Below are 27,465 nucleotides of genomic sequence, written 5' to 3'. Positions count from 1 at the left end.
GAGGAGATACTGAGGTTAGGCTTGGAGGTCAGGATTCGCATTATTTGTGTTGTAAGTGGGGGTGGGAGAGGACCCCAAACACTGCAAGAAATTCTCCACTCCTCCCTTCACCTGAATCACCCTTCCTGGTGAGGTTACAACGATGTTCTGCCCCGCATGGCCACCAGGGGGCAACAGGCCCCCAGCCCAATCTCTGCCAGTAGGGAGGGAGCGCTCTTTCCTGAAAGCCAGAGGCCACTCTGGAGGGCGGTGCACTCCGGGGTCCCTGTCAGTCCAGGGACCACTGATCTCCCCTCCTCCCTCCTGGCCCCTTCCCTCTTCTCCCGGAACCTCTGAAGGCCCCGCTCTGGCCCTGTGAGCAGGTCCTACCCGCCAGGGCTTCATCTTTCCAGAGGCCTGGTAGCCTCCTGGGTGAGCCTGGATCCTCCTAGGAGCACACGCCAAGACTGGGCCTGTGTGCAAGGACAAGCCCATCGGGGAGCCTGGCTAGGCTGGCAGAGCCGACATCTCCCCCGAGGCAGGGAGGTTGGGTGGCTGACTGGAGATCCCCACAGGAGGGGAGAGACCTCCAGTAGTCAAAAGAGCCCCTGGGGGAGTCCCAAGTCCCTCAGGAATGGGATTGTAAGCAAGCCCAGGGCTTGCAAAGCTCAGGGCTGCTCCTGGGCTGGGAGTGGCCATGGGCAGTGCAGCTCCCGGTGAATGCCTGTGCTCAATTGCTCTGCTGGGGCTGGAGGCCTGGCAGTCTCCTTCTCATGGCCTCCATGACTTCTTTGAGAGGGGGCAGCCTCAGCCCTCAGGGTCTCCACCAAGTGCCAGGTCTGCTGCCCTCTTCCCTCTGGTCATTTCCTCCCCCCCCCCCGCCCCGCCTCCTCCCACTGGCCATAGAACTGACCTCTCCAGCCCCGGAAGGGCCTCAGTGCCCCCTCGCCTGTGTGAATCCAGCTCACTCACCCGCCAGGCCCTGGCTCTGCCTTTTCCATGCCTTGCTTTGGCTCCTCACATCTGAGCCCTAGGTCACGAAGGAGGGAACGGGATTATGGGAGTGTTGGTTTCAGCCCTGACTCACAGCCCAGGCGCCAGCCTGCCCTGGCAGGAAGCTCTTGGCCAGCACCAGGCTCCATCCCTTCCCTGGGGTCCCTGTTTCCTTGGTAACCCCTCCCCTGGCTCTAGAGCTGATGGCGAGCTCCTGGTCTCAGTCAAGAGTAAGCTATGGGACAGGTAGCCGCAGCTCTGCCAGGTGGCCCCGGGCGCCAGGTAGCTCTTGGGGAGCAGGGAGGAAAGTGGCATTTCTGGGGTTAGCAGGGGTTTGGGAAATGGAATTCTAGGGGAAAAGCACCTGGCTCATCCTGGGGACTGCCCAGTCACTCTCTCGCTTGGGGTCTCTGTACCCACAACTGGGAGAATTGAGGTGGCACTGAGGGGCCTGTTGTGTTTGGGGCTCTGGACTTGGCTCCTCTCCTGCTGGCAGGTCCTGGGCTCAAAAGCAGGCTTGGGAGGCCTGGGGCAGCCACTTGAAAGGAGGACATGGTGAAACCAAGGATTCTGCAAGACCATGTTTGGAGCAGAAGGCACAGCAAATCTAGTGTTCCTGTGGGAAATGAGATGGAAATAACCCTGGGCTTTACCAGGGAATTTAGCCAACCCTGGGTGTGGGGGCAGCGGAGAAGTAGCCTGGGCATCCACCAAGATGACATTCATCTATGCCTCGGATGCCAAAGGCAAGGGCGAGGGCTGGCAGGGGGTCTCCTTCGTCCTTCTTGGGCAGGGAGAGATGGGGAACGAGAGTAGGTTGGGGAGGAGAGCAGAAAGCAGAAGCCTCTGTCTGACCCTCCCATCTCTCCCCTGTACAGTGGCCAGGACCCCAGTTCTCAGGATTTCTTCAGCCTGGAGTGGGGCCAGGGTGAGGGTAGGCATGGCCAGTGGTGGGACAGGGAGACACAGGGCCCAGAGAGGGTCCTTTGGACTTTGTGGTGGACAGACCACTTACTAGGCAAGACGTAGGAAGCACCTGTGCACACCGGCCAGCAGCTGGGTACTGAGCCATTCCCCTCACTGCATGCCCCGCCCCAGCACCCCAGGCTGCTGCAACCTTTCTGAGTCTCGCAGAGGAGAAAACAGGCAGATGAGGATCCACTGATTGTCCAAGCAACTAGCAGAGGTCACCTAAGTAGACGCCAAAAACAACAACAACAAACCTTAAACGAAGGTCTGCAGGCCAGTCTCTTGCTTTCCTGATTGGAGGCAGCTCTGTGGGGAGGGCCCCTGCCCCTTCCCTCACCTCCCAGCCCATTCTCATGGGACGCTGATGCTCTGCCCTTGCCAGGTGCTGGCCACGGGTGTCCTGTGGTGCTCTGTCCTGTTGCTCTTAGGAATCTGTGTGCTCCTGGGGCTGACACCACAACCTGGGCCCCCGCAGAGAAGAGCTGGACTTGTTACTTGCACGAGGTGGGGGTGGGGGAGGTTCTGTCAACACTCAGTCCCCAGATGGATCTGGTGGCGCCCAGACCCAGCTTGGGAGAGACGCAGGCCCTTGGCTGGGAGGAGCTCTCTCTGGGGAGTGCTTGGTTTTGCACACAGCCAGCTGCCCTCTGGACCTCATGGCTTGGCTGCTGTGTCCCTGCAAAGCCAGGGTGACATCAGGGTGGGAGAGGTTACTGTCAGGCAGAGGGAGGGCAGGGCAAGTGGGCTAGCTGCCTGCGTTGCCCTGGTGCCCATGGCCTGCTGGACTCAGGGAAGTTTGCTTTGTAGGGGGAGCCTTGTGGAGAGGGCGAGGGGAGGAAGGAAGCCAGAGGGAGGGGGAAGGGCAGGAATGGCTGGGTCCCTCTCTCCCTACAGGCACTCTGGAAGGCAGCTGCAGGGTGCCAGTGGGGGGTACTCCTGGCTGTGACCACAAAGGCCAGGCTCCCACGTCCCCACCTTACTCAGAAGCTGTCAGGGAAGAAAGCCTTCCCTCCTGGCTCATTGCTTTGCTATCAGTGGCCCTGGGCTCCTTTGCCCGCTGTGTGTCCTCCCTCGATGAGGGCATGCTCAGGTGAGGGGTTGGCTTTGGGAGTGGGGTGCGAAGTTCCCATGCTGACTCCAGAGGAGGGAGGGAGTGGCCTGTGGTCTGGAAGAGCCGTCTGTACAAGGTCAGGCCACCCTGGTCTTGTCATGTTCATTCTCTGTTCGTGCCTGTCCTGTGAGTTTCCAGGTCACATACTCCATCCCTGAAACATTCACTGTTCCTTGTCACACTCACTATCTGAACTGCAGACCTACCCCCAGGTCCCTGAGATACGTGGGAACGACCTGGTCAAGGCCTCTCCCCTAGTACACAAACCTGTGCATGAAAACATGACTATAGGGGCTGGCGCTGTGGTGTAATGGGTAAGGCTGCTGCCTGCAGTGTCGGCATCCCATATGGGCACCAGTTCGAGTCCTGGCTGCTCCACTTCTGATCCAGCTCTATGCTATGGCCTGGAAAGCAGTAGAAAATGGCCTAAGTCCTTGGGCCCCTGCACTCGTGTGGGAGATCCAGAGGAAGCTCCTGGCTTGATATTGGTGTATCTCCTGCTGTTGCAGCCAACTGGGGAGTGAACCAGCAGATTGGAAGACTTCTCTTTTTTTCTCTCTCTCTCTCTCTCCCACCTTCTCTTTCTCTCTCTGTGTAACTCTTACTTTTAAATAAATAAATAAATCTTTTAAAAAAATGACTACATGAACACATGCACATCCATGCAGGCATGTACCCCACACACACACACACACCACACACACTCTAATTCTATACTTTACAGGGCTAGAGTGACAGGGGAGACGGGCTTTGTGGATAGTGTGGACAGACAAAGGTCATGTAACCCAGGGAGTTGGGCTGTAGGAACACCCTGGCCCTTACTGCCAACGCACCTCTAATAATCCCTGAGGTGTGAGTACCAGCATCTTCTCCAAGAAGTCTTCCCTGTTTCTCCCAAGCTGGTCTGGCTTTTGCCTTTTCTCTGAGTCTCTAACACCCTGTGCTGAGTTCCAGCATCCAGAGCCACAAAGATCTCCTCCACTGTCTCGAGCTGTCCAAGGGCAGGGCCTCCTATCATCTCCACTCCACCACTGAGCCAGGCACCACCTGTGTGTTGCTGAACATTGGCTGCATGAGTGAACTAAATTGCCCAGCAGGGTGGGAGTGTCCTACGTCCTGTTTCACTCAATCTTTAGAAGCCAATAATGTCCAGACTGTCTCTAGACAGGCAGATTAGCATGGGGCCTGTCGAGGGGTTGAGGGGAGTTCACTCAAACCATCTCTCCTCACTGTCTGCTTCTGTCACTCAGTGTGGACCCCTGCTCCCTTCTCTGGGCACAGGGAGCTGCTGAGGGCCAGCTCTGGGACAGAAGCTGATGCTCACATTGCTCTCTGTCCTAGGAAAGCCTCAGAGGTCTGGGGTTATGAGGGAAGTTTCTACAGCTCTGGCCTCTTGCCCAGTGGATAGTGTCACGTGTGTTATGCATGGACAGATCTGTGGGGTTGGTTGGATAACAGCATGTCCTGGTGAGCTTGTTTACTTGAGCAAGCTGACACTTTAGTCTCAGGATCCTGAGTTGCTGAAATGTCAGCGACTGAAAGAAGGCTTGTAGCCAGCAAATGCCAAACATGGGAGAGGGACTGGGCCTCTTCTGTGTCACTTACAGACTCGAACTTTAGTGCAAGAGAATGTATTATCTTTCCTTACGTGCATCAAAAGATTGAACCTTAGGGTTCCTGGGTAACACTGGGGGTCACAGTCAGTCTTTTTGTAAGTTTTACGTCCCCAGGGACAGAATCTTCTAGATGTTTCTAGTCTGTCCTTGCAGGGATCCCAGATCAAAAGGAAGACAATATCAAGTGATAGCTCCAGGTTGCATAAAGATCCTTCTCTCCTTGTTGACAGCTGGCTGTGGACAGCCACAGACAGTCTCAGACACTCAAGGTAGATGTCATCCAAGGAATGGTCCCCATCCTTCAGTGGAAACTCTTGTCTCCTTCCTTGCTGCAGACTAATGCTCCCTAATTCTAGGCATGTGTCCCCATGCTTACTTTCCTAAATGTGTTGAGAACAGAGAAAAGGAGACCCAAGCTTCCCATGCTGAGCCTGTCCATGTTAGAAGTGGGCATTGGCCGGCTCCGTGGCTCAATAGGCTAATCCTCCACCTAGTGGCGCTGACACACAGGGTTCTAGTCCTGGTCGGGGCGCCGGATTCTGTCCCGGTTGCCCCTCTTCCAGGCCAGCTCTCTGCTATGGCCCGGGAAGGCAGTGGAGGATGGGCCCTGCACCCCATGGGAGACCAGGAGAAGCACCTGGCTCCTGCCTTCGGATCAGCGCGGTGCTCTGGCTGCAGCGTGCCAGCCATGGCGGCCATTGGAGGGTGAACCAATGGCAAAAGGAAGACCCTTCTCTCTGTCTCTCTCTCTCTCACTATCCACTCTGCCTATCAAAAAAAAAAAAAAAAAAAAAAGTGGGCATCCATGGGAGTGCCATGGTTTCCTGGGATTAAGGTCACAAATGTGTAGAAAGCCCATCACTGGAGCCCTCATCCTTTCCCCAAACTCTGAGAGACCTCAGCTAGATGTATCTACTGCCACCTCCAAGGGAAGAACATGGAAACTGAAGGCTGCTTTCCCCCATCTCCCAAGTGGGACAACACATTGGAACAGCAAGCCAGAGAAGAAGCTCACACTAGCCTTGGAAGAGGCAACAGGCTCCAGAAATAACATGCTTTGCACAATTTACATCCTGCCAAGGTCCTGCTGATTTCCTCTGCAAGGGTGGCTCCTGTGTCACTGTTGTCTGCTGAGACATAGGGAAAGTAACTGACACACGCAAAGGGTGTTATTTGGATCAGTCACAAAGCAATTCAGATGCCTAGGACTTGGGAGTCTGATACCATGCAGCAGAGAGGCCCTAAGATACCGGCAGAAAGACAAGCACGTGCCCATAGATTTCCGAACACTCCCCCATGTATTCAGATTCAACAAGAAGGACAGTCTCGACCAATGTGGCCACTGATTTTGCAGCTCAGAGTGACTCACAGCCAGAAGTGAGAAAATCAGAAACAACAAAGTCCCACAAGTTGACTACTGCTGGAAAGCTGAGAGTGCGCCACCCTCCCCATCCCAGCACCCCCAGAGGACTCCCTTTCAAGGAGATGGTGGTTTCCTGGGGAATCCTAGGGTACTATCATTGGGCTCTGTAGACTGGGAAACCCAAAGCCATGCTTGGAGTAGTGAGGTCATTAAAGCAGGGAAGAGGATCATGTGCTCTGAGAGGGGTCGCACTGGACAGCGATCGACGGTGGGTCGTGGCCTTTTTTGGTGTGTAGAAAGAAATTTTGACAGGATGGTCAATATCTTTGGCCATTTAGCAGTGGAGAGAGGCAGAGAATTCCTCTGTACTTTCCTCCCTCCCATCAGGTGTCCCTGTGAGACAAAGGTCAGGTAAATGCAACAGCTCAGGTCCAGGGGATGGTTCAGCTGTCAGGATTCCAATGAGAAACAAAATCAAAATAAATCCTAGGACAAAGAATTCCATAGAGAGATCCATACCCTAGCAAAGGTCAGGAAGGGACAGAAGTCCTAGTTATCTGACTCAGTCTCTTCTGGATAAACCTGCTCTCAAATTAGGACCGAGAACTGTCTGTATTCTTGAAATCAACCTCACCCAGTGGAAATTCTGCCTACTCTGCACTCAGGCCTTGAAATATCCATGACAACAAAGTCCTGGTTACAGTATTTGTGGCCCCAAAGGTGAGCCAGAAAAGCCACAGCCAAGTGGTAACTCAGCTAGGGAAATTGCTAGGCACAGGGTTGAAGCAACAGGTTGATAGGGCAAGTGGACCATAAGCAAAAACAAAGCTCAGATCCTGATAACCTCCCAGGTGGTCCTGGCCCTTCCCCCAAGGAAAGCTCCCAGGAGAATTCTCTCCTCAGGACCAAATGGGTTACCTGACCTGAAAACATGGGGGAATAAAACCTTCACAGATGCCCTAAAGGAAGCCCCTCTGCTCTGTCATGCCTAGCAGAAGGGTTTGTTGGGAGAAAATTAGCAAATTCCTCCTCAGATTTGCTGGTATGGCAGAGCAGAGGTTTGCTTTAAAATAACTTTATTGAGATATTAATTAACAGCATAAAAGAAATGCATTTATATAATACAATTTAATGGCTTTTGGTATATTTACAAGGTTGTGCATCTATCACCACAATTAATTTTAGAACATTTTTGTTACTCCAAAATGAAACCTTACACCCCTTAGCTATCACCCTCCCAACTCTTATTTCTCTGGAAAACCAGTAATCTCCTGTCTCTATAATTTAGCCTATTGTGAACATTTCATATAAATGGAATGATACAATCAATGGTCTTTTTTGACTAGCTTCATTATCTTAGCATTGTATTTTCAAGGTTCAATTATGTTGCAGCATGTATCAACAGTTCATTCTTTTTTATTGCTAAATAATGTTCCATTATGTGGATATACCATAAATTATTTGTCCATTAGCCAATGGATGGACCTTTGGGTTGTTTTCATCTTTTGGCTGTTATGAATAATGTTGCTATGAATATTCTTACATCAGTTTATTTGTGTGGACATGTGGTTTTATTTCATCTGGGCATACATCTAGGAGGGTAAAGACTGGGTCATGAGCACTATTTTCATAGGCAGAGCTGATGTGAAGAAAAAGTTGAAAATATGGAGCATGTTTAGAAATCAGTAAAAATGGGGCTGGCACTGCAGTATAGTGAGCAAAGCCATCAGCTATGGTGCTGGCATCCCATATGGGTGCTGGTTTGAGTCCGGCTGCTCTACTTCCTATCCAGCTCACTGCTAATGTGCCTGGGAGGGCAGCAGAGGATGGCCTAAGTACATGGGCCCCTGCCACCCATGTGAGAGACGTGGCTGAAGTTCCAGGTTTCTGGCTTTAGCCATGCCCTGCTCCAGCCAATGAAGCTATCTGGGGGTTGAGCCAGTGGATGGAAGATCTCTCTGTCTCTCCCTCTCTCTAACTCTGCCTATCAAATAAATAAAATGAATCATTTTTTTAAAGACATCAATAAGACTTCAGTTTGAGGAAGGTATAAGTCACACCAAGGGGTAAGTGGAATGAATAGTGGAATAACAAGCTCAGAGTAAAATCATGGGACCCTGGAATGCCAAAATGAAGGAGCCTGTATTTAAATGAAATAATAATGATTGCACTTGCTGTGTGTCCCCTACTGGAATTGCCATCTTCCTACACAATTAATTAATTAATTAATTAATCTATTTGAAAGTCAGTTACAAAGAGAGGGAGAGGGAGAAGAAGAAGGAGAGAGAGAGAGAGAGAGAGAGAGAGAGAGAGTGCTTTCATCTGCTGGTTCATTCCCCAAGTGGCCACAGTGGCCAGGCCAAAGCCAGGAGCCAGGATATTCTTCTGGGTCTCCCACATGAGTGCAGGGGCCTAAGCACTTGGGCCATTGTCCAATGCTTTTTCAAGCCATTAACATGGAGCTGGATCAGAATTGGAGAAGCTGGGACACAAACCGGCCCCATATGGGATGCCAGTACTGCAGGTGGTGGCTTTCCCCACTCTGCCACAGTGCTGGCCCCATTATCCTCATTTTACAGATGGGGAAATTAAACTTCACAAGATGAATTATATTGTCCACAGATGATTTCTCAGCAAATTTCAGATCCACAGTGTCAACCTAGTACTTCTTTTTATCCACTTTAACACTGTTTCATGTTGTTGACAGCAAATAAATACACATGTAGGTGTCCTCCTTCTGAACATCATTATGGTATGAACATTTTGCCATGTCACTAGAAGTGCTTCTTAAGCAACATTTTTATTGGTGTTGGCTGCAATATATATTCAGTATATAGACAATTACTTCAAAAATTTCTGAGAAAGATGAAATTAAAAGGTAAGTTTATTCTGGTGCAAAAAAAATGCAATCCATGCATTTACATTTCATGAGCTTCTTGAAGTCTTACCATATATGCAACTTATATCTATGATGGAACTGCATCATAGTGTGTCATTTTTGTAATATGTCATAAATTTTTAGTATCATGTTGTGCTGAACATACTTGTGACTCAGTGTATTCTTTCAGCCATTTAAAGAATGATTATTCTGGGGCCGGCACTGTGATGTAGTGGGTAAAGCTACCACCTACACTGTCTACATCCCATATGGGTCCGATTCAAGACCCTGCTGTTCTACTTTCGATCCAACTCTCCGCTATGACCTGGGAAAGCAGTAGAAGATGGCCAAAGCCCTTGGGCCCCTGCACCCATGTGGGAGACCCAGAAGAAGATCTTGGCTCCTGGCTTTGGATAGGCACAGCTCTGGCTGTTGTGGCCATTTAGGGAGTGAACTAGCAGATGGAAGACCTCTCTCTCTCTCTCTGCCGCTTCCTCTCTGTAACTCTGCCTTTCAAATAAATAAATACATAAATCTTTTAAAAAATGATTGTCTCATCTCATCCTCTTCAATATTGAATATTATCAAGCTTTTGATGGTGATAAATTACACATCATCACTTTTTTCTTTAATACAAATTAAGTTTTTTCAAGTATTTGGCATCTGTTGTTTCTTCTATTATGAAGCACCTATTCCATTCCCTGGCTCCTGTATCATTTGGAGTCTGTCATGTTCACTGGTCTGTATAAGCCCTCTCTAACAAAGGCTGTCCATGCTGCTGTCATAACTGTGGGACAAGGGTGTTCTCATCAAGTAATGAACCCAGAACTCAAGTCATTGTGCTGCTTTGGCGATTGACACTGGAGAGTCACAGTGTGACCAGGGCCCCAAGAAAGGAGGTGACCTCTGCCCCAAAGGGAAACAAACTCCCAGTTAGAGAAGCAGAATGAAATACTCTTGGTTGACTGCTCTGAGGGGATACTCATCCCCACAGGTGTTAGCATTTCCAGATTTTTTTCATGCTAATAAAGAAGAGTGCAGGAGTAGCTAAAATATACACTGCACAATGTCATTCAATTCTAAATTATGTTCCAGTCAGGCTCATGTCAAAAGCAGTGACAATTTTCCAAGGGTGTGGCTGAGGGACAATTAGAATTCTGGCATATTGCTGCACTGAAATACCGGTTTGGGTCCATGGTGTCCCCCGGCTCTCTGCTCTGCAGGGTAGGGGGAACCTCAGGATTTCCAGCTGAGGATCCCAGGACACTCAGAGAAATGAGGCTGAACCAAGCAGATATCTGCTTTCCCAGCCCCATCCTATATGGGAACAACCCTCTGCCAAAGCATCGGATCTGGGAAGACTGGAGAGGACTGAATGTGTACAAGAGCTTGTCCTGGGCCTCCTGCTAGCGACACCTTACTTACTTATGGGGGATAAGGCCTGATTCTCTTGCTCTCTGAACTGAAGAATCAACATGGAATTTAAAAACCACTGTGGTGCCTCCTGCCACTGTTCACACAGGACAGCGTGTGGTTGCCGTCTCCAGCTCCGAAGCGTGCTTTGTATTTCCCTCATCCTTGCTAAACTTCTATTGGCCGTCACACACGGGCGATAGACTCAGATGTAACTTCTCTTCCTTCACCGACCTCCTCCTGCTTGCCACCAAGGCTCCTGCTTTTTGCATAACACTGTTCCTACCATGCAGCCTTGCTTAGAGGGCCCTGTGAGCTCCTGGCAGGTGGGAAGTGGGGGTGACACAACCACAGCAGTGGGATGTGCACGGAGGATCCAGTCACCACTCTGCCTGGTTCCCAACACCGACAGGGGCACTGCCCTCGTCTCTCTGAAACTCCCTCTCCCTCATCCAGATTTTCCTGCACTCTGGCAGCGAGCAGCCTGTCTTTAGGGAGGAAGGCAATACCCCTGCCCCACACTGCCTCCTAGGTGGGCCTCCCCTTTTCTTTCAGGGGCATCTGGCCTAATTAATGCCAGCAGCACCAAGTAAGAACAACAGCACAGGTGTCAACCAGAGTCTGAGAAAGTAGGAGCAGATTCTGGGAAACCCTGGTGTTTCAGGTGGTTCTGGAGCACACAAGGCGAGTGTGCCTGGGCAGTTACAGATGAGAGACGCTGCATCCACAGTATGGCCACCTTGAGTCACAGTGGAAGGCAGACCCCCAGAAGAAATCCTGAGCCCTCCTCCCTGATGAATGCCGCAGTATGAATGTGTACCCGCAACCCCACGTTCACTGGAAATCACTGCCTCCTGGGATGTATCTGCAAGTTGGTGCTTTAGCAAGTGGTATCTGCAAGTCAGCCATGATGGATGAGTCCTCAAGAATGACATGTGCGTCACCAGTAAAAGACCTGAGAAAGATCTCGGGCCTTCCCCACGTGGACGCTCAGTGAAGACGGCCGTCCATGCAGCAGGAAAGGGGCCTTCACCAGACCCCAGGTCACCCTGAGCTATGACCCAGCACTTGCCAGCCTCCAGACCTGTGAGAGGTACGCTGCTGTTGCAAAGCCACGTGCCCATGGCAGTTTGTGCTAGCAGAGGAAACAGACTGAGGCAAAGAGGAAGGCCCGCCGTCGGTGACACAGTGACAGATGCACCACTGCAGAGACCCTGAGCAGCAGCCCAGGGAGGGCTCCTGGTCCACACGCTGAGCTCCTCCCTGCCATGACCAGACCCGCTGTCCCTCTGAGAGCACTGCTGTCACACAGGGCTGCAGGGGCTGCCTGCTCCCTGGCCAGCGAGTTGGTCTCCCCCTAGGACCAGGGCCCATGGGGATCTGCCTTGTCCTCCTCCTGGCAGTCCCAGGGGCCTCCCCTCCTTGAAGCCAACCCTCCTTGGCACAGAACTCCTTTCCTTCTCCTTTCCCCACGAGGGGCTCCTGGGCAGAGTTTGGAGGACACCGGGCATGGAAGGGGACAGGCTGAATGCACGGCCTGCCTGGTTCCCAGCTCTGCTGGTGGGGCTCCCCCAGGCACAGACAAGATGAGGCATAAGGTCTGTGGGTCAGATCTCCTAGGGCGCCTGCACACTAAGGGCTTGGGCAGCGTTAAGAGCTGGGCCTCCAGCATCACGTTTCTCTACCACTGCCTGGCTGCTGTGACCATGGGCAGCTTCTGGGATCTGCCCACGGCTTCTCTTTCCAGTGGGTTCAGGGAGAGCCCACCTCACAGGGTCACCGGAGTTTGCAACAAAATTTCCCAAGACCTGCAGGCTCCTCTCATTCCACACCCAGTCCTCTCCCATGCTGCTGGGCAGACCCGCAACTGGGCGTCCTGCCTGTCTCCAGGAAGAGGCGCCCAACATTCCCCGGACAACCTGAAGGTGTTCCCACACGTCCCGCACAGTTGTTGGGTGGCTCGCGGAGGCGCCTGCCCCCACAGCGCCCGCGGAGTGCGTGCAGACGCACAGATGCGCGGGTCTGAGTGCGTGGCTCTGGAGGTGCGCGCGGCTCCGAGGTCCACATCGCAGTACTTGTGGGCGGGACCCTGCCATTGTTCCCCAGCGGCCTCCTATCCTTGCACTCTGGGGAGGAAGGATGGGGGGGGAGGGGGGCTCCAGTCTCCTGAGCCTCAATGCCGGGAGTGGAAGCCAAGCTTCCCCTTCCTAGGGTCTGGGGAATGGAAAGACTGGAGGCAGGGCTGAGCGATGGGCGCCGCCACAGCTTCCCGGGTATTTCCTGTGTAACCCACGCCCCGCTCTCTCATTCGCTCTGCGTGTTGGCGCCACCCCTACTCCAGCACCTGGTCCTCTCCGCCTTGCAGAGAGAAGGCTCGGAACACCTCCGAGGCCGCAGGGCGCCGGCAGGAGAGAAAGAGCGGGAGGGGGAGCTCGGCGCAGGCGGACGGAACAGCAGATTGCGCCGAGCCAATGGCAGTGGCAGCCGAGGTGGCACCAAATTCCTTTTGGCCAATGACGCGCCAGAGAGTACTGAAGCCTCATTAGCATTTCCCCAGGGGCAGAGGCTGGGCAGGGGCGGTGCGGCGCTGCTGTCCGCAGCATCTCTGCGTGGCTACAGTAGTCGCTGCCGCCCCACCTTTCCGTCCCCTCCCTTGTCCCGCCCTCACCTCCACGCGGGGCTCCTCGGTCACCCAGCCCTGCGCACTTTGCCCCTTGTTGGCCGCGGATGAGAGGGGTCTGAGGAAATCCGGGACGTGGGTATCAACTGCCAGCTCTTAGCCTTTAAATCCCCAGCCCCGAGGAGATCGCTGCACAGCTGGTTCGGACGCGGACCCGATCGCGCGACCCGGCTGCGGGAAAGCCTTCCGACCCATCGCAGCGCCAAGATCGCCGCGCTCCAGCGGGCTCCGGATCCCACGCCTACCTTCTGTTCCCCCCGTTCCCTAACTCCACTGCTCACTCAGCCTCGCGACAGGGATCAGCAACCGGGAGGCAAGATGCCGGCCCATTTGCTGCAGGAGGTGAGCTTCCTAGCATCCGCCCCGAACTCGGGAGTCGCTGGTGGGGCTGGGACTTGGAGGTGACTGGGGTGGGGGCCCAGCCCAGAGCCATCTGTCCCGAGGTGTACCGGCATCAGCTGCTTGAAGATGTGGGTTCGACTCTGGGGGCTTGAATCCCCAACCTTTGATTCTTAAACTTTAAATCAAGAAAGACGCAGTCCTGCAGGTAACTGTGTACCTGCGACTTTTCCTCAGTGTGTCCTTGGGGTGCGAGTGCTTCACCCCTCCTTCCTTCCTCCTTCACCTCCAGGTTTCACCCCGATTCCTCTGTACAGTTCCTGGGAACTTCTGCCTCCTGCACGCGCACAGCACCCACTTTCCCCTCCCCCCTCTCCCCTGCCGCATTAGAGTGAAGTGGCCTCTGCTGCCTCCACTGTCTCCTGCTCTGACCCTCTTCCTCTCCCCCTCCTGGCCAGGTCTCTGGCTCCTACACCCCCACCACCACCGTCACCGCACCCCACTCCAGGCTCCTGCAGAGTGGAGAGGGCAAGTTGGAGAAGACACTCCTACCGGCGGAAGAAGACATCCGCCCTGAAATGAAAGATGACATCTACGACCCCAGCTACCAGGACGAGGAGGGCCCCAGGCCCAAGCTGGAGTTCGTCTGGAGGAACATCATCCTCATGGCTCTGCTGCACGTGGGAGCCCTGTACGGGATCACCCTGGTTCCCACCTGCAAGTTCCGCACCTGGCTCTGGGGTAAGCAGCGTCCCTGCCCTCCTGAGCCCGTGTCCAGGCTTCTCACTGCTCTCAAGTGAGGCAGGATCCCTGGGTTTTCCCAACCAGTTCTCCGCAGTTGCCTGAGAGCCTGTCTGGGCTGGGAATGGAATCCAGGAGGGCCGATGGGATGCAGCGGGTCAGTTCTGGGGGTCCTTTAACTTGGGTTTTCAGGAGGGAGCCCTGAGACCATGTGCCACATGACTGAAGAGTGGACCTGTGCCAGAGTCAGCTGTCCCTGAGAGCTTCTCTGAGTCGTTTGCTTGATTCCTGTGCCAGCCCTGCCAGCCACAAGACAATCAGGACCCCGACCTGGGAGGCCCGGGAGCCTGGTGGAGACCAGGGTCCTCATGGTGCATGAGGAGCTCACTTAGGAGAGGGAGCAGGGGGAAGCTGCTCAGGAAGAGTTCAGGGTAAAGGAGGCAAGGCGAGGTTGTTACCCAGGGAACTATTTCAGTCTTCTCTCCTGGCCAGACCAGGCTCCGTTTTTTATGGAGGAGGTTGAGGAAGGCTCCTGTGTCAGGCATGGTACATGGAACACAGATGAGGTGCTCTTTTGCTCATGTTGTCTCCAGGGTGCCGCACAGCCTAGCAAGTGTTCGGAAGCTGAAGAATGCACGTGCTTCACGTTCCATCTCCTGTGCCGCCCATTCCGGGCCCTCTGTGCTCATGCTGTGAAGCTCCAAGGCCCCAGCTCTTCCCACTCTCCCCTAGTTCTGTGGCTCCCTCCCGTCTCTCATCAGGGACAGCCTGACCGGGTCAGAAAAGAGGGCCCTGTGCAACTGGAGCCTGGAGGCTGCTGGGGGCAGGAGCTGGCCACCAACTTGTCCCTGACCTTCCCTTAGCTCATCTTGTTCAGGGATGCACATGGCCGGTGGGGGTGGGGATGGTCCTCACAGCAGGGCTGTGTGCCTTCAGTCCACACAGACAGTTCCTCTGCCCCCCGAAACCTCAGTCTGGATGGGGCTGCAGGAACCTCGCAGACCCAGCTTAGGGGCACTGAGCCAGGAGCCCCTCTCCAGAAGACAACGTGAGGTTTTCCTGAGCAGTCTCCTGCGGGCGTACTTTCTCACAGCCCATTTTAGCGGGTGGTTCTGTGGACGGGCAGGTCGGTCTAATGGAACCTAGCAGCTCATCCCAAAGCTGTGAGAACAAACTAGAAAAGTCCTCTGAGCCTTTCCATAGGAAAGACCGCAAGTGCCACCGTGAAATGCTGCTGCCAACATGTCCTTTCTCAGGATGTCTTTTCTGTTGCCCTGGTACCAACTGGGGGCCACAGCACTTCTTCCCGTAGGCACGTTGTACTTCTTAGGTGATGTGGGGCTCATCGCAGCTGTTCTCATGACTGAGCTATGTGGAGAGGCTTCTACCTCCTTCCTTGTGGAGCCTCAGAAGAGCCCTTAAGGCAGGGCTGAAGAGACTCCTCTGGCAACGTTGAGGGCCACAGGGCCACAGGGAAAACCACCGAGTCTTTCTTAGGACCAGAGTTATGAGGCGTTGCTCAACCACCTATGTGTGCGTTAGTAATCTCTGCCAGGGAGAAGGCAAAGAGCAGCGACTCCTGGGTTCTATTTGAAAATGCTGCCAAGAAGGCACCACAGTGCTGGGCTCTTTTCCCAATGGCCTGTTAATAGGGGCTGTTGCGTGCTTTTTCTGTCAACTTGCCAGGGTCGTCTGCAGCATGAAGCAACTCTGGAATCTTCCTTGCTTCCCAGCAGGTTGTTCCTGCTCTTATGCCCAAAGCCATTTTCTTTCTCCTTGGTGAATGCAGGGCTGTGGTCCAAGGGCGGTTTTTCCGGGTACAGGGCAGTCAGGTTGTGTTTCCGGGAAGAAGTTATCCATCGCCACTTGGCTTGAGGTCACCGAGTCCCCTGGGGCCTAACTTGCAGCTCAGAGGGAATGCAGCGAGAATTGCCACTGGGCCACTCTGCCTCCTGTGGGAGGGAGAGTTGGGTGGGGGAGGAGGTGTTTAGGAAGCTCCTCTCTGTGGCTGCAGAGGCACACAAGAGCAGGTACAGTGTGCTGCGACGTGTGGTATTGCTACCTGTACTAGTTCCGTAGTCACCCACCAGCTAGCTCTTCCTTAGGAAACAAACATAGTTCCCAGTTTCTACCAAGGCTCAGCCCCTGCCTCTCAGGCTACTGAACAGAGAGAGTGATGGGTACACCAGCAACCTGCATCCCGGTTGGCAATTACATCTGGTACCTCCTGAGACCGCAGGCCTGGACGGAAGCAGACGCTCACCTGAAGCCTAGAGGAGACACAGACTCTAGCATCAGAACAGCGTCCTTGTCTCCCAGGCAGGACTGGCATCGCTCGCTGATACCCACTGTCTTTCCTGGCAGGGATATTCTATTATTTCGTCAGCGCCCTGGGCATCACAGCAGGAGCGCATCGCCTGTGGAGCCACCGGTCTTACAAAGCTCGGCTGCCCCTGCGCTTCTTCCTCATCATTGCCAACACCATGGCCTTCCAGGTAAGAAGCTGGTGCTGCTCAGCCCTTGCTTCTCCACCCTCTCGATGGCCTGGGAGCAGAATGGAGGGGTGGGCACCTGGAGAGGAGCTGCGCCGACAGCCCTGGCACTTTGCTCTCCCCTGTGTCACACGTGCAGGCTCAGTCCTGAAGTCCACAAAGCATGCAGACTGCTCTGGGTCGCTGGGAAGGGCAACGGGGATTAGCAGGACACACTCTTGATGTGCAGGATTGGTTTTGAGCCTAAGGTCCCCACGTTATTCTGGCCGGCCATTGTGTCCCTTCAACCCAAGGAGCCACAGAGCAGTGACTGAGCCTGGCTTTCTGGGCAGATGTGGACTGGAAATGCATTCTGTAACTGGAACATTTTAGGACTCCATGGGATTAAAATCGGTTTCACAGAATCATGCAGTCTGTGGTTTTCAGATAGAAAACAGATTTATAGTAAGGATCGTATACTAGGCACTCGTCTAAGCTTTTATTGACAAAGGTTAATTCATCAAATCCTCACAGCACTCTTATGATGTAGGTACTATTATAATCCCCAATTTAAACTGAGTCTTTGGCAGGCTCATAGCCCAACACTGTAGTCCTGTGTTGCGCTGCCTTGATGGCTAAGTCAGGAATTGAAGATTCTCAGGCAAAGAGAAGAGACAGAATGAAGGGAATTGTGGAAGAGAGACTCTGAAAGTTATTAAGCTATAGCAATGGGCAAAGGAGACAGCAATAGTGTGGGACTTAGCTTGGAGCAAGAGAAAAAGGAAATCAACTTAGTCCTATTTATCATGGCAATATCCAGGCTACTTAGCACATTTATGTAATCATCTCCACTATAACAACTCATACCTTGACAGTTCCTATCAAGAAAAAGATTTGAAACCAGGCACTCTGATCTGGATGCAGGCCTCTCAAGAGGCATTGTAATCACTGTGCCCTATGCCAGTTGCTGGTACCTTCTTAAAGGATATGGGATGAGTCCAGAGAAGCCCAGAGGTTCTTGAGCAATGTGGTCACGACCATGATTTACATGCCAGCCTTGGCACTGGGCTGTGTGAGCTGTCTCTTGCCACCAGAATGGAACTCCCTGCAGTTTTTTTTTTTTTTTTTAAGATTTATTTATTTATTTGAAAGTCAGAGTTACGCAGAGATAGAGGGCTTCCACCCGCTAGTTCACTTCCAAACTGGCTGCAATAGCTGGAACTGCACTGCTCCTAAGCCAGGAGCCAGGAGCTCTTCCAGGTCTCCCACATGGGTGCAGGGGCCCAAGGACTTGGTCCATCTTCTATGCTTTCCCAGGCCATAGCAGAGAGCTGGATTGGAAGTGGAGTGGCCAGGTCGCAAACCGTCACCCATATGGGATGTCGGCACTCTAGGCAGCAGCTGTAACATTACGCCACAGTGCCAGCCCCTCCCTGCAGTTTTATCCCTGATCAGGACCCTAGCGCACAAAATGGCCTGCCTTGTGTCCTCAAAGCCCAGGAATCAGGCTGTAAGCTTCCTTATTACGGAAGTGCAGTGTTCATTCCTAGTGAAACCATCCGGGCTCTGCGTGCTTCACCTCGATTCTACCCACCACCTCACCTGCAGGGGGCACAGGCACAGCCACGTGGTCCTGGGAGCATGAGTGGCCCTTCCCCTTCAGCCTCAGTGGCAGGGGTGGGGCAGAGGGGAGGCGGCACCAGGACTCCTCAGGGGCCCAGACTCCTGGGTGTTGTGAGCTGCGCCTGGAAGACACCTCTGCCGAGAGTTCTCCTGAGAGGACGTCCGCTCAGGCTGCATCCCTTTCTCTGTCCCTCCAGAACGATGTGTTTGAATGGGCCCGAGACCACCGTGCCCACCACAAGTTCTCAGAAACCGACGCGGATCCTCACAATTCCCGCCGTGGCTTTTTCTTCTCGCACGTGGGCTGGCTGCTTGTGCGCAAACACCCTGCGGTCAAGCAGAAGGGCGCTCTGCTGGACTTGTCAGACCTCAAAGCCGAGAAACTGGTGATGTTCCAGAGGCGGTGAGTGAGGGGCGATGGAGCTGGGGATGTGCTCCCGGCCCCTGGAGCGTGGGGACCCCAGTTTTTCTCCAAGGACTTGCAAGTTCAAAATCACCATTTTTAAACCCCAAACGTTAACATCCCACAGGCCCACCACCATAAACTATGGTACTGGCTCTTCCTCTCTGAGCTACCTTAATTAAACCAACTGAGTACAAGAATTCATTGACGTGGACACATTAATGACCCAAAAATGCATGTAGCTGAGTCCTCACCTTCAAGGAGTTTGTAGTCTAGGAGGGCTGGAGCGGTAAGCCAAGGTCCAAATAGCCATGGGCGCAAGGCAGAACAGTTTCTGAACCACCAGCGGCACAGAAGACGGAGAGGTGGCTTGGCGAGAACTCCAAGGGTTTATGAAGGAAGCAGGATGAGAATGTACTGGGGGACAGGGATGTTCACTAGCGTGTGTGCACAGGGACAGTGCACACAGAAAGAGGACAATGAGCTGCAGCACCCAGGTGTCCCAGCCACGGGTGCTCCTGCTTGGAGGACAGGGGGTGACAGAACCCACACTGCAGACAGACTGTGTCCCTCTTACCGGGTCCTAAAGGCAGACCTGGGCTGTGACTCAGGGCGCAACAGGAAAGCACTGACAGGTCTGAGCACAGAGCGGCAGCGTGAGGTCTGCTTCAGAAGGGCCACTCTCAGGACAGGGGCCAGAAACCAAGGACCAGAGAGGAGAGGCAGGGACAGCAGTTAGGGGGTCAGGGGATCCACGCTGGGGAAGCAGAGGCAGGACTGGGTAGGGCGTGATGCAGCGAGGATGTGACTGCTGAAGGAGGCAGGGAATCACTCTGCCGAGTGGCAGTGGCCACGTCCCCAGGGAGAAGGGAGAGTGGGACAGGCATTCAGACAGACACACAGGTGATCAAGGCCACTCAGTGCCTCTCTGGGGGCAAAGAAGAGCAGAGAATTAGAGGGCGGTCACAGGAGATGGAGGCACGACACCAAACAGGGACGTGTGCCACAAGAGCTCGATGGGCAAGAGCAAGGAGCCCAAAGGCAGATGGGCATGGGCCCAGGCTGGGGATCTCTGATCCAGAATTGGGGTTTGGATCTCAGCTGTGAACTTAGCACCAGGGCCTTGTGCACAGTGGACAGAGGCTGTGGACTGGAGCCAGGAGGCAGGCATTCCAATCTGTGCTGTGCTGGTTCCCAGTGACCTCAGAGAAGTCCTGTACCCTCCTCATCTCCCCATCCACAGAGTGAGGGCCTATCACGGCATGCCCAACAGATGCCCACCCCTGTCTCACAGCAAGGGAGAAGAGGTGGCCCAGCCCAGGGAGCATGGACAGCAGGGGCAGGTCTGGATCCCCTGTGCCCCGGCTCAGCCTGTGATCTCCCCATGCAGGTACTACAAACCCGCCGTCCTGCTGATGTGCTTCATCCTGCCCACACTCGTGCCCTGGTATTTCTGGGGTGAAACTTTTCGACACAGCTTGTACGTCGCCACTCTTCTGCGTTATGCCATAGTGCTCAATGCCACCTGGCTGGTGAACAGCGCTGCCCACATGTTTGGATATCGCCCATATGACAAGAACATTCAATCCCGAGAGAATATCCTGGTTTCTCTGGGAGCTGTGGGTAAGTCAGCAGTGCATAGCAAGACCATGTCCAGTGGTCTGCTGGTTAGGGTTAGCCTAGGAATTAGAAATCACAGATTATTCTGCTTCATGGCCACTTTTTAATCTCACTTTTTCTGCTAAAATAAAGTATGCAGTAATATGAATGTCAATAGGCATTGAGGCAATAGGTATTATATGAAAATTAAAGGGTAAAAAATTACTGGCTATGATTCTAGGTTTCCAAGCCATCTCCAAATGCTGGATATTTTGAGTTCTCTTTTTCCCATTCTCCGTTTTACTGGCCTAAAGTCTTACATGGCCAAGGGGAAGCATAAGACAATGGGGTCGTCACAGTGATCTATGAGACAAATGTTTTCTATTTAAACATGCCACATAAAATGTAGACATGACTGATTTAATTAAACCATGTCCCACTGAATGTATTTTTCATCTCCCTGTTATATTCATGTGCACCATATTTTCAAGTGGGAGCCATGCCTTATTGTTTGGTGATTCCAGCATGAAGAGCATCAGACTCCCAACTTGTCCCTTCTTCTTTTTTTCCCCCTTCTTATCTTTTATTTTTCTCTTGTCTGTTTCTATTCTATCCTAGGAACACTGATTCTCCTAGCATGGCTTAGGAATTCCTCCATAGAGAGCTAGTTTGATCTCAAATTCTTGCTCATTGATCTAATGTTGCCTGTTCCTGAATTTATTTCTCCCCATAACTCCAATCCTAATTGTCAGAGATGAAGGTGATAGGATTCTCTATCAACTGTCTCCATTATTTTTTCTATCTCTCTTTCTGTTGTATATAGATTTGGATTAATGCCTCAAGTTAGTTTTTCCTAAGCAGACTCTGTGACCTCCTTCAGCAATGATCATTGCTAATGATCATCCAATAAAACCTAGGCAAGTACACCACTCGCATTTATGCCCATCGTTGCCTAACACTCATCTTTTTCTTTAATATCTTCCTTTGTATTCACAACCTGCTCATATTTACCATTTTATTAAAAGCATGCTTTCTCCATCACTTTTGACTTTCATTCAGCTTCCTTCTCCTTCGGGGCACCTTCTCTCATTCAGCATGTTCTTACTTTGAAATAAATCACCTATGCTGTATATACCTCAGTTGCTTATAGCTATGGCATTTTCTGCACTGAGATGTGCCCTGTATTGTAAATGTGTCTATGGTGAGCGTCCTCCACTGCAGCCTGTTGAAGATCACCAGTTAAAGTGTGCTCATTCACTTCTCCATGCCTGCTGCTTTCCTCCCTATCTCCTCATCCTCTGCTCTTCCCTGGCCCTGTTTTCTGCTTTTCTGTTTTGCTTCTGGACACACCTTGCTCAGGGCCATGTGCTTATCCTATCTACCACAGCTGGCCTTCTCCCTGAGCCTCCCTTGGGCTGTCTCTTGCTGCCCTGATCCTTACTCCACCGTTGATCCTCCTCTGTTTTCTCTCTGCATCTGTGTCTCACTCCGTGTTACGAGTGGTACGTGTGGGCCAGGTGAGTGCTCACTGAGAGCCTTGCTGCAAACTCATTTCAGGGGCTCAGCAGTCCTCCATCAGCACCCTTAGTCTTGGGCTTGCCCACCCTCTCCCCAGCTCCCACTGGGGGTGAGCAGCGTCACACAGGAAGCACACACCTTGAGATGCCCTGGGTGGGGTCACTGCCTTTGCTGGACATGCTGTCTTGCTGGCCATCGATGTCATTCCCTCTCTATCTGCAGTGTGTTTATCTGCACAAGGCCCAACAGCCGCTCTGTTGGCTTCCCTTTACCCTGGCCTGACAAGGGTCAGGGTGCCCTTGTTGGACGCAGCTCAGAAAGAGGGGACCTGGCAGGAGTCGCCAACCTCTCTCTGCAGAGACTCCACAGCTTTACCTACTACAGGAATTGTCCTCAGTCCAGAATTTCTTTTTCTCTGTCTGTCCATGTGAAACTCTTGTCCCGAGAATTCTCAGCATCTCGGAGGTCAGAGGGAATATTTCAGCAATTTGTTTCTTCTTTCCAAAGAGAATGTCTATCTTATCAGCACCACCCCCAGCCCAGTCAAAGCTGGAAGAATGAGAAGGCAGAGCGGCCCACTCTGCGCCAGCAGAGGCTGAGGAAACCGCAGCCCTGGGCTGGCCTCCTGTCCTCTATGTTTGGCCACTGCCTCCTGTTCCATTGGAAGCTCCCACCCTTATGGTGGTGCCGCTGCTGTGGGGAAGGCGGGTCCTCTGCTCACTTGTAACAGCAGAGCCCAAGTTCCTCATTCTGGACTCTCCCCTCTGCACCCCAGCACACGTACACACACAGCCTTTCAGGCCTTGGGTCAATGCTTCCTGAAGCTCTGGAGGTTGCCAACCGACACTGCATTCTCAGCAGTAGTCCCTGCTCCACAGTCAACTCACACATGCTCTGAGAAACCAAGTAGGGGTGACAACGGCCTCATCTATCATTTCTTAAGGTGCTTTGAGGGGGATCCACTTGCTATAGAGTAAGAGACCAGATCCATCCCTCTGTCCATTCTACAGCAGCATATTTCTGCTGGATTCCAGGAACACTGCTAGGAAGACAGGAATCCACCCAAGCTCCATGACATTTCTCCTTGCTTTTGTTGCAGGTGAGGGCTTCCACAACTACCACCACTCCTTTCCCTACGACTACTCCACCAGTGAGTATCGCTGGCACATGAACTTCACCACATTCTTCATCGACTGCATGGCTGTCCTGGGCCTGGCTTATGACCGGAAGAAAGTATCCAAGGCTGCCATCTTGGCCAGGATTAAAAGGACTGGAGACGGAAGCTACAAGAGTGGCTGAGTTCTGAGTTCCTCAACTTCTTTGCCAAAAGCTAGCCAGGCAGAGGTTCACTGTTCTGTTTATTAACTACTGAATAATGCTCCCAGGACGCTAAAGATATTGACCTTAACCCATTCCAGCATAGTATTCTTTAAAAAAATGCAAAAATTTTTGATAACTTGTTTAGGTAATCCATATGTTAATTAGCCAGGTTATAATCATTCATATATATGTATATACATATATATACTTCAAAATATCATGTTGTACATGAGAAATACATAAAATTTTATCTGTCAATTTTTTAATCATGAGAATAAATTTGAGCATTCTTTAAAAAATTATTGGAAACCAACAACTATACCTTTATGATGCTAAGCTGATACGTATTTCTTGTCTGACTTCCTCTCTTTTCTATTCCCATTCTCTTCTTTGCTTTGTTCCTATCACCTTCCTTTCAACTCTAATTGCTTCTTAAACAAGAAGCTGGTCAGTTCTTGGTTGGTGTCCACCTTCCAAAGCCTACACAGCCTTTTTAAGATTTCAAAACATAGGTAACTCTTTTTTCCTTGTGCTGTCAGAACTTTAAGGTAGGTTGCTTGAGCCAGAGGACAACACAGTCTTCTGGGAAATCCCTTGTTAATTATTATCAGCCAGGCTTTGCTAGATAGAATGGAAGAATAACTTTACTAGGCACAAAGCTTGTATAGTAGGTAAATTGCAGGTAAACTGTCAGGGGAGAGGTTAGCTGCCGTGGCATGACTGATAAGTGAGGGTGGGGTCGAGGTGCGAGATGAGCAGAGAGGAAGGTCTTGCTGTGATGAGACACACAGCTGTCTACCTAGCCAGGACTTTGAGCCCCTCCTCACATTTCTGTTTTCTGCTGACTATGAGTAGGGTGTGGCCTGGAGCTTGGCACTGGTAGAACACACAAGCAAATCTCAGTGCCCCTGCAGGCTTTCGGCAAAGAAGAAGCATTTAGTGTGTAGTAAAAGTGTTCATGGCTGGGGAAGGAGCTCTTTAATAAGGAGATTTTTTATTTCATGGAATAAGAAGTTTTGAGGTTTGGTGTTGGTAGGAATGATGACTATGCATTTCTAAATATCCAAAAATGGAAGAATTTCAAGAAGTAGAGTTTGGTCAAACAAAAATACATAGAGATATATATGTCCTTTGCATAGAACATCAAAATATTTCCCCTGGAATATTTTTCTTTGAAAGAGGGATGTTTATGAAACCTCAAGGATAGGAGGAATTAGCTGATTTGTCTGATCCTCCCACCTGTGACCACCACCCTCTATGGCTGGCAGAGAATGGAGAAGCTGACAACAGGGTTTGTAGGCAGCTTGTAAGTGATAACTACCCACACTGCCATGGGTTCAGAAGAGAGTAGGTCATTGGGTGTCCTAACGAAACAAGTTCAATGTCACGTTCATTCATTAGTTCCAGCTTCTCCTGGGAATGAGTAACATTGTGCAGTTGTCTGTCAACAATATGAGCCTCTTCATTCACTCTTTGCTCTTTTAAGTTCTAGCCTAGAGTATAGGAATGCCTGGGAAGCAAGGTAGTAATCTATTTGCCACAGTGATTCTTGATTTTTGGCCCTGCCCTATCTTATTCTTACTCTTCTCTGACATCGTCTCTGACTCTGGTCAGGCAGCCTTGCATGTGTTCAGAGGCAGTGACAACTGCTGCCCAGGCAACTCCTCCTGCAGACACAACACTCTGGGCCCCAGACCTCTGTTTCTCTTTAGCAAGGACAGCTGCTCCACTTTTCTGTGCCTCTAGAGGCCTTGTACCTCCTCTCTCTGCCACACTGATGGCTCTGGACAAGGCTGGCAAAGCCTCCCAGAACTATCCCTGGTTCCTATCTCATGATACATGGCCAAGCCAAATGCTCATGCTGTGCCAATGAGGCTGCCATGGAGCCAAGGAGGGTTTGTGTCTGGTCAGAGCAGAGAGCACGTTGAGTGCCCCCTGTTTGCTCAGTCAGGTGGCCCCACTGAGCAGGGCTCCCAGCTGACAGAGCAATGCTTGTAGAAGGAGGAGGATGCCTAGTCCTTGCTAGGAAGCACAAGCAGCAAGGCCCAGTTCCCAAGTGCCTCATTTTCAAGGGAGACCCTGATCCTGGAGCAGGCTGTGCTGCAGCTTTGGTTGAGATGTGGTAACTGAGAAACCACACCTTGCTGAACAGACTCTCTGTTCTGACTAACCAGCCTTCCCTACCACACAGCCAAAGGCAGACAACAGTATAGAAGAATCTAGGAAACAGAACCTCAGTGTTTTAGATCCTTGGACTCCTGTCCCAGTCCCTCAGCCATTAGTGCAGAAGCCTGGCTTCGCTCTATCACCACTGGAAGTGCGCAGTGTCACACACTGTCCACTGCTGAGCCCTATGGTGGGAGGGAGAAGGGCCCTTCCTGTGTTAATTGAATAGAGGCCACAGGGATCAAAGAGGATAAAAGGCATCTTTGTCTTTTGAGCTGTTCAACTCAACAGAAAGGAATCTGATGGCAGATCACTGTTTACATCTGCTGAGCTCTGCCTGTCGTCTGGAAGTATTTGTAGGGCAGTTCCTTTGTACAGGTCATCAGAAGCCTGCTTTACAATACATGAACAATGTGATCAACTTTCTCTTCTATTCCTGTCCCATGGATTTGATTTATGGCATGAATCTACACAGGGCTGAATGGAGACCTCAGCCTGAGGGCCTCTGGGCGTGGAAGCCTGGGTGTGTCTGCTGAGTTAGGAACAATATTTTCAAGTTTTTAAAGTTATACATTAATGAGTAACTCAGATGTAATCAACAGGAGAATTTCTAATAGTCCTGCGTTGTAGACGTGCTGACAACTTATTCTAGTGCCTTACATCTTTTCTAATCTGTGCTGCACACGAGTCAGCCCTCACTCCCACAGCGGAATCTCTTTGCACCTGTGAGCCCACAGAAGTGGCAGGTAGACAAGGGAACCTGACTGGAGAATGTCTGGTCTAACAATTTTCAGGAGTCCCTTGGCTTCATTTGGGAAATTTTCCTGAGGGCTGCTTCAGCTAAGTGCCCACATTTGATGAACTGTGGAAGTAATCTGAATGTATTCAATTCACAATTTGTCTTTAGATTTAAGGATGCCTGTAACATTTAAAAAGGAAAATTTCTATTTGGTTTGCTAGGATGCTCATATATTCTCTGTAAGTGTACCTCAAAAGGGTCAGTGTGAAAGGTAGGAAAGTAAGGTGGCCAGATTACGCTGGTGGCTAAGGTCAGGCCTGCTACTGTGCCACTGACTTACTCTGTTACCCTATTTAGGTCATTTTATTAGAATGTGCCTCAATTGTCCTTCTGTAAAAATGGGTATCGTAATGCTGACTCACACCAAAAGGGCAGTTTGATGCAGGACTAATAACTTTTTATAAAGCATTTTGGGATCCTTCGTAGAAGAATTCTCCAAGTCCTGAGTATCTCCACGGTAGCAGTGTCCACCGTGAACTTGTATGCTCTTGTGTCCCAGATGCTCACTTTAGTGTACAATGTTCTCTCCTGAGACTGAATTAATCTATTAGATGGGTAAGGGCACTCAACTGCTGAGAGATGTGAGAACCATCCGCAGTGCCATGAGAGCAAGTGCAGGACCCTTCTCCCTTGCTTGGGTGGATTTTCCCTTTTTATGTGGAACAGGAGTTATCTGTGACCTAAGAATAATTTTGCAATAATTCTATTCATGTCAACTCTGAAGCTAGTTGTACTGATCGGACACTGTGTTGGTTCACAATAAAAGGGAAATGAATCTGATTGCACCATTGTCTTGGAGTTTTGTGGCTCTGATTCAGTCTCCTGGGACCTGCCCCTGTGGCCTAACACCCTGTCTCTGTGCTGTGCCTTTAAAATTAAAAAAGTTGAATCTGCCCCACCCTTCTTAGAGGTAACTTTAGGTTAAACTCTAGGCAGAAGCAAACCTGAGACTGCTGCCATTAGATCAAACACTAACACCTTCTGGCGCCTTAGCCTGGGGGTAGCCAGGTTGCCCCTGTGTTGTCACATGGTCCCAAGGACCCAAGACAGAGACCCTGAGGGAGTAGGGAAGTAGCAGGAGACACAAGGCCTGGGAAATCCATTCCTGATCTTGCAACCTCTGGGCAGTCCAGCTCATTTCTGTCTAAAATGTCCTCCCCTCCAGGGAACAAATCAAGTTCCAAGCATTCTATGGCACCACAGCAAACAAGAAGGAAATGGATTCAGAGAAAGTTTGTCATTTCCAGGAGCAAGGAGGGCTTCATGAGCACAAGGCTTCCTTTGACCTTTAGCTTTTGCTAAATACTACTTGCAAACCATATATATGATAGAGGATTAATAACTAAAGAATAAAAGGAACTCTTACAACTCAACAGAATGACAAGTAACCAATGTAAAAATAGGCCGAGTGGAGGGCATATTTGGCCTAGTGGTTAAGAAGCTGGTTAGGACACCGGCGTCCTTCATCAGAGTGCCCGAGTTTC

At 51.5% G+C, this 27,465-nt stretch overlaps 2 protein-coding genes across 2 annotated transcripts in view; one reads left to right on the top strand and one right to left on the bottom strand.

Moving 5' to 3' along the window:
* PKD2L1 (polycystin 2 like 1, transient receptor potential cation channel) overlaps positions 1-27,465 on the bottom strand; it is a 116,590-nt gene that overhangs the window by 47,740 nt on the left and 41,385 nt on the right. The gene's annotated exons all lie outside the window — the stretch shown is intronic.
* On the top strand, positions 12,090-26,766 carry LOC100346046 (stearoyl-CoA desaturase). The gene is made up of 6 exons (XM_002718649.5): positions 12,090-13,344; positions 13,800-14,082; positions 16,447-16,577; positions 18,374-18,579; positions 19,970-20,202; positions 22,796-26,766. The coding sequence occupies exons 1-6, from the start codon at positions 13,321-13,323 to the stop codon at positions 22,993-22,995; spliced, it is 1,077 nt and encodes a 358-aa protein (XP_002718695.1). The 5' UTR covers positions 12,090-13,320; the 3' UTR covers positions 22,996-26,766.

Source organism: Oryctolagus cuniculus, chromosome 15 (assembly GCF_964237555.1).
Source record: "Oryctolagus cuniculus chromosome 15, mOryCun1.1, whole genome shotgun sequence".
Lineage (NCBI taxonomy): Eukaryota > Metazoa > Chordata > Mammalia > Lagomorpha > Leporidae > Oryctolagus > Oryctolagus cuniculus.
The sequence above is the reverse complement of the archived record's forward strand: the minus strand, read 5'-3'. Positions and strand labels throughout refer to the sequence as shown.

Bases quoted from the DNA above. Each gene is read 5' to 3' on its own strand.
- LOC100346046 (XM_002718649.5), top strand. From the start codon at position 13,321: ATGCCGGCCCATTTGCTGCAGGAG. The intron at 13,345-13,799 runs GTGAGCTTCCTA...CCTCCTGGCCAG, and splicing joins CGGCCCATTTGCTGCAGGAG to GTCTCTGGCTCCTACACCCC. The intron at 14,083-16,446 runs GTAAGCAGCGTC...CTTTCCTGGCAG, and splicing joins GTTCCGCACCTGGCTCTGGG to GGATATTCTATTATTTCGTC.